The 9,555-nt window shown below is 44.6% G+C and overlaps 1 protein-coding gene across 7 annotated transcripts in view; it reads left to right on the top strand.

Moving 5' to 3' along the window:
• Positions 1 to 3,112: 3,112 nt before the first annotated feature.
• The window catches only part of KDM2B (lysine demethylase 2B), a 56,714-nt gene continuing 50,271 nt past the window's right edge, over positions 3,113 to 9,555 (top strand). For 6 of the 7 annotated variants that reach the window (XM_042441692.1, XM_042441684.1, XM_042441683.1 and 3 more), the window contains exons 1-2: positions 3,113 to 3,286; positions 4,725 to 4,831. In XM_042441692.1, coding sequence (XP_042297626.1) covers positions 3,131 to 3,286; positions 4,725 to 4,831 — 263 coding nt within the window. In that variant the 5' untranslated portion in view covers positions 3,113 to 3,130. Of the gene's footprint in view, positions 3,287 to 4,724; positions 4,832 to 8,258; positions 8,325 to 9,555 lie in introns of those variants that run through there. The other variant, XM_042441689.1, reaches the window with a different exon arrangement.

Here is a 9,555-nt window from a genome sequence, read left to right as displayed (position 1 = left end):
GCTAGGTTTTAACCCAGATGTTCTTGCATTGATAAACTGATTAACTCATGCAGTAGGATACAAAGGCCCTTTGTCCTTAATCAAGCGGAAGGAGTTAAGAATGGAACTGATTGATGAATGTGAGGCTTGCTCTTTAGTAGAGGAGTCTGTCTTTTGGTGTGTTTTTGGTCCAAGGGTGGACACCTTGAAATTGGAGTCAGCGTGTCCTAAGAGTGGAGCTGCAGCTCCATTGTATGGAACCCTGGGATTTGTAGTTTTACAAGGTCTTTAGTCTTCTCTGCGAAAGAGTGCTGGTGATTTGCCAAACTATAAATCCCAGAAGGTTGGAGCCATGGCAGTTAAAGTGGTGTCAAACTGCATTTTTTTTACTGTGTTGATGCACCTGTCATTATGCCCTTGTTACCAGAAAAAAAGTAACTAGTGAAGGTAACTAATTTATTTCCATCCTTTAACTAATACAAGGCACCGTGGGAACATAAAGTGGTTGTCTGCAGTGGTTTGGGCCCATGGCTAGAGTCAGCCTTCCCAAGGGTGCTCTCCTGAGGGCCCCTTTAGAACTGGAGTTGGCCTGGATACTACTAGGCTGCAGAAACCATCCACTTTGACACCACTTTAACTTTCATGGTTCAATGCTATGGAATTCTGGAAAGTGCAGTTTGGTGAGACATTTAGCCTTCTCTGTTTGAGAGCTCTGGTGCCACAACACACAACAGTTCCTAGAATTCCATACCACTGAGCCATGGCAACTAAAGTGGTGTCAGATTAGATTATTTGTGCAGTGCGGATGCAGCCTAGGACAGACCATTGGCCTCTAAGCCAGTGCAAGGCAGCTCTTTTTGTTCTTACCTATCCTTGGATGCAGCAGCACTTGTTATCTTCTACACAGTCCTTAGATATTTTTTCTTCTCTTCTCTTTGAAAGAGCAGAACAAGTTCCTTACTGTGCATGAGTCCCTGATAGCAACATGTGATCTCAAAGGGGGAAGAAGAAAGAAAGTGAATCAAACCTTAGCCTCACCTTTTGTTCATTTTCTTTGTTAGCTCTTTCTCTGATGGGCCCAGGAGAGTTGAGTTGTTTTGCCCTTTTGCCATTGTTGTTATGTACTAAAAAAAGAAGCGGAGTGAAGAAATGTCACTGGGAGATTTTGGAGGGGGAAAATGGAATGCATCCCCCCCCCTTTGGCTGAGATTATACCTTTGTGTGTTACAGAGGCACAGAAAAGAAAAGTAGAGCAAAATAACCTGGAGCAAAATAACTGTAGCTCCGGAGGGGACAAAATTATGATATTGTCCCACACTGAGATTTCTGCCCTCCCCCCATGAAATTTTTCCTTAATTGCCAAATTTCTAGCATTGCAGTAACTTAAAACCTCTTTTGAGCATTTAGAAATACCATTCTGGCATCCAGAGAAAAGGAGCAGGCTGGGGCTGCATCTCTACTGCAGAAATAAGGCAGTTTGATGCTACTTTAATTGCCATGGCTCTACCCTATGATATCCTGGGATTTGCTGTTTGTTGCAGCACCAGCGCTCTCTGACATAGAAGGTCAAATCTCTCTCAGTATTATAAATCCCATAATTCCATAGCATGGAGACATAGCAGTTAAAGCTCTGTCAAACTGCATTATTTCTGCTGTGCTGACGCAGCCAAAGTGATCCATGAAATGCAAACATAAGGGATACCAATGTTCTAGCTGTGGCCCTTTTTCAGTGTTCCACTCTATGCAACGCTAGGAATTTGGGGACTGAAGGAAAATGTTATTTTGGGGCAGGTAGAATTATTATCTGGAGGGGCAATGCCCTCTTTCCTCTCCCTGCCACCTATACCCCTAGGGTCAGTACATCCAACTGGGATCTAGAAGTTAATTTTTGTGTGCCTGGTGCATGCCAGATGGTGCGCTGAGTTATTTTGTTCTGCCTTCACAACATCCTTTCAAGGTAGGGCAAGCAGAAAGAGAGAGAGAACGAATGTAAATGTGTGTGTGACTTAAATAAAACCATTCTCTGAGCTTCAAAGAGATCGGAACCCAGATCTCTGTGCTCCAAGGCCATGACCCTTTGCATTGCATTTCTAGTAGGGGAAATTGCCAGCCTGAGCCAAGCCTGAGCTCACAGCTCTTTGAAGTGTGCACACCGGGAGGTCTCTCTTTCTTGCTTTTAGGATCTGGTTTATTAGCCAGAAGCCTTTACATCTCTGAAGTGCGACTCAGAGCTAATGGGGCTGCTGACATTTAATGAGCTTGGGGTAATCATCTCTTTCCTTTTAAAGGACTCTGTTTTATGGTTTTCTCTCTGCTTTTGAGAAAGTGCCTTCTAGCTTCTCAATGCGGAGTGAAGCCCTTGGCAGGCCTTCCTTGCCACTGTAGGCCTGATCCACTTACCCAGTGGTGTGCAGGAAGCTGTTACACCAGGAGGAAATCTTGGCTGGCTAATGGGTTTTCTAAACATACCAGCTAGGACAGCAGCATCTCCTACCCTGAGAAGTTATCCCTGTTCATGCAGCTCTGTGGGAGCCAACCGTGGCACCTCCGATTTCAAGTGGCCTTTGGGGAGAGGTTGTTGTGTCTGTGGTGGAACAGCATGGACAGGGGTGGCATGTGCTAGGCCATTGGGTCTCCAGCTTTGGCCCTCCTGATCTTTGGGACCTTTGTCCTCAGAATCCCTTTTCACTGGTTATGCTGCGTGAGAGATTCTGGGAACTGACATCCAAAGGATCAACTCTGAACCAGGATAGATTGCATGTTTCTGATATCATGAAAGAAAGCCCCTTTTTAAAATGGTCTCCTTACATTTTCATCCAGATACTAGAGATGGGATTGGCACCAGGAACGCTGTTAAGCAAGACAGAGGTCTCGAAGGCTTTCATGGCCAGCATCCATAGTTTTTTGTGGGTTTTTTGTGCTATGTAGCCATGTTCTAGAAGAGTTTCTTCCTGATGTTTCACCAACATCTGTGGCTGGGCAGAGGTCTTTTCTCAATGTTTCCTTAATCCCCCTCACAATTTAATACAGAACTTTTCCTGTCTTGATTCATTTATTTTAAATGTCTGACCAGGCCAATGAATTTGGTTATAATTTCTGCCCCACTCCATATATGTGAAATCTTCCAGGGAGCCGCCGGATAGTGGACGTGATGGATGTGAACACGCAAAAGGGCACTGAGATGAGCATGTCCCAGTTTGTGCGCTACTACGAAACCCCGGAGGCTGAGCGCAAGAAACTCTACAATGTGATCAGCCTTGAGTTCAGCCACACCAAGTTGGCAAACATTGTCAAGCGCCCCAATGTGGTGAGTTCCAGCTTTCTTGTGAGTGGTTTTTTGCATGTGGAATGTGTTTGCATTTCAGCTGAATGAGTGATCGGTTGTTCGGCTGTCAGCTCTCATCCGCTGGTTAGTAAGATGAATCATAGAATCATAGAGTTGGAAGAGACCACAAGGGCCATCCAGTCCAACCCCCTGCCATGCAGGAAATCCCAATCAAAGCATCCCACTGACAGATGGCCATCCAGCCTCTGCTTAAAGACCTCCAAAGAAGGAGACTCCACTACACTCTGAGGGAGTGTGTTCCACTGTCGAACAGCCCTTACTGTCAGGAAGTTCCTCCTAATGTTGAGGTGGAATCTCTTTTCCTGCAGCTTGCATCCATTGTTCCGGGTCCTGTTCTCTGGAGCAGCAGAAAACAAGCTTGCTCCCTCCTCAATATGACATCCCTTCAAGTATTTAAACAGGGCTATCATATCACCTCTTAACCCTCTTTTCTCCAGGCTAAACATCCTCAGCTCCCTGAGTCATTCCTCATAGGACATAGTTTGCAGACCCTTCACCATTTTAGTTGCCCTCCTTTGGACACGTACCAGTTTCTCAATGTCCTTTTTGAACTGTGGTGCCCAGAACTGGACACAGTATTCCAGGTGGGGCCTGGCCAAAGCAAAATAGAGTGGCAGTTTATCTTAATTGAATAAAAACAGTCAATACATTTTTGAAGAAAAATGTTAAGGATATTCATGTAAGAACTTCAGGTGGCGGCCCCCATTTTATAACGGCATTTACCCAGAGAGCGGGTAAAAATATATGCACTGTTTAAAATGATATGCTTTTCCCCATGGTGGGAAAAGCCTCTCTTATGTTAGTCATGTGCAAATATATGCATATTTAGTTGATTGATTTAATTTGATGGAATGACCAATACACCTGCAACAGGCTGGCTGTCCTAATCTCTAGGCCTCTGTGTTCCTGTGGGGCTTCTCTGGAGTAAGTAAACAGGAGATTGCGGACCGTGTACTGTCCTTTTCTTCAGAATTTTGTCTTCTCCAGTTCTTGGGGATTATCTAACAAATGCAGATGAGCATTAGTCAGAGGACACTGCAAGGGAAAAATGTATTAGTTAGGTTGACTGCCCCACAAATTTCTAGTGGCCTCTGGTTCAGGCCTGTAAATAACCACTTGGCTCACAACTGATATTATAATAACTTGGAGTGGAACCAGTAGTGGCTGTGGACTGGGTAGGTTGGACCAGTGTATGGCTGACATTGTATCCAGTTGCTAAGTGTTGATGGGCAGGTTGAAGGGCTTATTCTTCCCTCTTATGGTACTCTGTGTTTCATCCAGACTAGATTTGAGAGTCCTTCAAAGAGAGGATGCCTTGGAAGAGAGCAGTATTCTCAGTAAAGTAGGATCTTTTTTTCTGCATTTCCTAACTAACAGCTGACTTTGGATGACCTTTCAGGTGGACTTAGTCGACTGGGTGGATAATATGTGGCCGCGTCATCTGAAGGAGAGACAGACAGATGCCACCAATGCTATTTCAGAGATGAAGTATCCCAAAGTGAAAAAGTAAGTTGTGCTTGCTTCCCTTCCTATTGAATTCCTGCTGGTGTTGATGTTTGGCTGCTGGAGGAAGTTTATGCTGAATGACTTGAGCAATAGGATCACATGAACTGCATCCGCACTGCAGAAATAATGCAATTTGACACCACTTTAACTGCCACAGCTCAGTGCTATGGAATTATGGGAATGACATATAGCCTTCTCTGTCAGAGAGTTCTGGTGCCACAACAAACGACAACTGCCAGAAATTCTATAGCATTTAGCATGGCAGTTAGTGGCATCAAACTGGATTATTTCTGCAGTGCAGATACAGCTATGGTGAGGCTTTTGCGACATTGGACTGCTATAAAATGGAGATAAGGATGGTATATGGGGAATCTTTCCATACTGGTGCTGGAACATAGCTGATCAAAAGTTACTGAGTGATACCAACATAATGGTATTCCAGGCTGGTCTGGAGAAGTGTGAGTTATTGCAGTTTAGCACCTTAGGTTTTGCTGGTTTTTATTGCCTTTGTCTCTGCTCATTCCATTCTTTCTAGTGGTTGTTTCTAGCAATTTCTTGGACCTGCTGTAGGGCGCTTCCAAAGTTTGTTTTAAAGTTGAAGCATGGTTTGCTGAGATGGTCCTATGATTTGATGGCTAAATTGTTTACTCTCTGAATTAAAAAAAAAGGTTTACGATTATAGGGCAAGAGTTCTGTTTCTGTGAGGCATTATAGTACTGGAAGCCTAAAAGCATTTTTAAAAAAGGAAAAGAGAAGCTGGGAAGGAAACATATTGATCCAATACATCTTAGAATTAAGAAGAAACTCACTCAAGGGTGGGTTTAAAATGTTCCAGTTGCAGATGGAGTATTGCTAGAAAATAGTCCAGGAATCAGACACGTCATTTTAATACTTTTTTAAAAATCCTGAGAAATACAGTGACAAATGTCACATCCTCCTAACTGAAAACAAGTCATGAGCATCACCCCTTTCTCTCACCACAGTGACTATGTGAAGTAGGCTAAGGATAGCAATCGGTACGTTTTAAAGTTGAGCCACTATTCAAACCCAGGCCCCCTTGGTCTTAGCTCCTGTGGTGAAGCAGCTCAGTATGTGTGACAGAGAAGATATAGGCTGCCTGAAGAGTGGAGCCAACAGATCACCTGGAGAAGATACTCCTGCTTTTTCTTCTTTTTTTGGCCTTCTGGTCTGTAGGCTCCTTGGTTAGTTTACTGAGCAGAAACCTCCTTTGCATATCTCAGTTGATTCCAACATGTCCTGTCATGTGAACATCTAGACCTGTAGAAACCTGACATATCAGGAATTGGAGAGTCACAGAGTTAGAAGGGATTGCAAGAAGTCTATGCAATGATAAGGTTGCCTTTTGTGTAGACCACTCTATGACATGCTAATTTAATACAGGCAAGGATGGTTTTCTTCCCCTTGAGTTTCCAGTACAATGTAAGATTCACAAACGATTCCACATCTGCATTCCGAAGCTGTACAGTCCATGAAGGGTGCTTCCAGTTGACCACTTGGTGTTGGGTCTGGTTTTGTCCTGGTGGTTGAGATATTGATTCATTAATCCCAAAGTTACTGCTGTTATTTGTATCCAGGTGTAGTCTGCGTAAACCTCAAAAATTGAGATTGCGATGTGGAGGGAGAATTCTGACATGGTAGAATGGATTGTATCACTGTAGCCTTTGAGCGGTAGCAGTGCACTTTTTAATCTGGAGCTATCCACAGATATCTGAGAATTGCTAACTACTGCAGTAGGGAATGAGTTAGGATCAAAACTATCTTCCTGCTGTGTTAGGGTTTTTAATCTGATGATGATGAAGAAGGTGATAATGATACAGGGACTTTCCCCATGAGAGAACACTTTAAAATGGCATTCCCTACCAGCTACAGTCCATTATCCTACTCCAGGATTCTTGTTTCTGCTACCAGGTTTCCCTTTATTTCTTTGGGGCGAACTTCTTGGGTTTTAGTACGCTGCAGCGGATAGAGCTTTTCATGTATATGTGTGTGTAGTGTTCATACATTTTGTTATGTTTTAATGTATTTTTAATGCTGAAGTCAAAGGCTTTCATGGCTGACATCAATAGTTATTTATGGTTTTTTGGGGCTATGTGGCTGTGTTCTGGAAGTGTTTATTCCTGATGTTTTGCCAGCATCTGTGGCTGGCATCTTCAGAGAATGCTGGCATGGGAGTGAGTGGGGTATATATACTGTGACCCTTTTAAATGCGGTTTAATTTTAAAAATTGTTTTTAAAATCAAGAGATAGTTTAATTGTGTTTTAACTTGGTCATTAAGAGTTTTTAAAATGACATTGTTTTTAAATATGGTACGCTGCCTCGAATTTCATGCTGGGAGAAAGGCAGGGTATAACTGAAAGAAATGAATATTGGAGCGATGCCACAGAATTACCCTTCACAGAGGCTGTCTGCTGCAACTCTGCATGAGCCATGAGTACTGTATTTCTTTACCTAGATGTGTGACTCATGCAGGGACACAGTGGTGGCAGCCTCTTTTGAAAGTGCAGTTGGTTCCCAATCTTTGGTCCTCCATTTGTTTTGGACCACAGATCCCCAAATCCCCAGCTAACAGTCAGGAATTATGGGACCTGAAGACCTGAACATCTGGAGGACCAAAGGTTGGGAACCATTGGGAGGACATGGGGGAGAGCCTTCTCCGTGGTTGCTCCCAGGTTATGGAATTCCCTCCCATAGGAACTTCATTGACCACCTCTCTGCTTTCCTTTCACAGGCAAGCAAAGATCTTTTTATTTAGGCAGGCCTTTGGGTTCTCATTTCTGTAACAAACAGATATTTCAATAGGATGGTGTTTTCAATTTTCTATTTTTTTATACTGTGTTTTGCGTGCTTATTGTATTCTAACCTTGTGTTTTTTTAAACTAAACTGGTGTTGATTTTTTTGTTGTCGTTGTGTGCCTTCACGTCATTTCCGACTCACAGTGACCCTAATGGGTTTTCTTGGCCAGTTTCTTCAGAAGAAGTTTGCCATTGCCTTCCCCTGAGGGTCAGACAGTGTGACTTGCCCAGGGTCACCCAGTGGGTTTCCGTGGCGAAGCCGGGATTCGAACCCTGGTCTCCAGAGTCGTAGTCCAACGCTCCAACCAGTGGGCCACCCTGACTCACGGTGCCCTAAGTGCTCCAAACCCCCTTTGGCTTTTCTTGTTTGAATTTGGAGCTTGGACTTCTCATTCAGGCCAAGAGCCTTTTGGCACCTCTTGGCGCAACAGGCGAGATGAAGGAGAGGAGGGGGATGGTGGGCATTTTCTTTCCAGGTGCATCTCTTTCTAGGCGGGAAGATTTTGTGTGGGAGCCCTCGAGACAAAGGGGAAAGTGAGGGGGAGAAAGACCCATCCATGTGGGGGGGCCTCCAGGCTGGCGGTGGGGCCCGGGAAAAGAGGCCAAGGGCAACAGCACCTCCTTGCATTTTGCTGTTCTGATGCGCTGCTTTTAAGCCACTGCGCCATTCTCCAGGGGGTGAGTCTCTTTTCCCATCTGTGTGTTTATCCCTGGGAGAAGGGGGAGTAGGCCATTGAAATAGACTAGCCCCCTTCGGCCATCAACACGACCCCCTTCTTCCCTGGCAAACTCCTTCTGGACATTTTAGGTTCTCCCTGATTTCCTTATGGAGGCCAGAGAAGGAGGGGACACACCTTCTCTTTTGAGCCGTGAGCTGCTCAATCCTTGCTGGTTCAGTGGAAGCGCACATCTTGAACTCGATGCTCTGTCCAATTGGCTGCCATGGTGCTCTTGGGGAGCGCCACAGTTAGGGTTGCCAGGTTCAAAACTGGTGAGGGCTCTAGTACCCATAATAGCTGTGTTGTTGTCCTCCTGTGCCTTCCAGTCATTTCCTAACTATGGCGACCCTATCAGGGAGTGTTCTTGCCAAGATTGGTTCAGAGGTGGCCTTCCCCTGAGGCTGAGGCATTGACTTGCCCAAGGTCCGTGGCCGAGTAAGGATTCGAACCTTGGCCTCTAGAGTTGTAGTCTTAATGCTCAAACCGCTGCGCCACAATGGCTGTGTGGAAGAAGGAACTTCGGCGGGTGTTGTTTTGTGTGACACAACCAGGTCACGAGCAGCACCTGTTGAAATGCCCTCTTCTCCACAACTGTGGCCATGCGACCCATAATCCTTTGCTCCCTCAGCCATATTGGTCTTGCCAGCAGCCTTCTGCTGGAATTCCGGCGCCAGTTGTTCGCTCCAACTGCCATTTCCATTCCATTCTCTTCCCTAGCGTGACATTTTAAAACCTTATTATGCTCTGCTTTGTCCCATTTGTCCTCAAACGCTGAGGCACAAAACCTCCATTCCCCTCTCATGTTAATTTCATAGCTTGTGAGGTAGGTGAGGCTGAGAGAGTGTTTGTGAGGCTGGCCTGAGGTAAATGTTGCAGCTGAGGGGGGCAGCAAATGGTTCGGCTCCTTTGGAAAACCTTAGTTTTATACTTTTAGTCATGATCTGCTTTTCAATTCGTATCATTTTAAATAGGTTGTTGGCCGCCGTGAATCCCATTATTGGGGGGGAAAGGCGGGATATAAATGAATAAAATAACCGCCCCGACGACAACCGCTGTATCCTTTGGGCGCTTTTGAGCGCTGTAATAGCTGGGGACAATGCAGTGCTATGGGGGCTATCTTTTTAAAAAAAATTAATTAAAAATATTTTAAAATATGTGTAAATATATTAAAATTTAATATAAATTTTATA

This window comes from Sceloporus undulatus, chromosome 10 (genome assembly GCF_019175285.1).
Source record: "Sceloporus undulatus isolate JIND9_A2432 ecotype Alabama chromosome 10, SceUnd_v1.1, whole genome shotgun sequence".
NCBI lineage: Eukaryota > Metazoa > Chordata > Lepidosauria > Squamata > Phrynosomatidae > Sceloporus > Sceloporus undulatus.
This window is presented reverse-complemented; position numbering and strand designations above follow the sequence as displayed.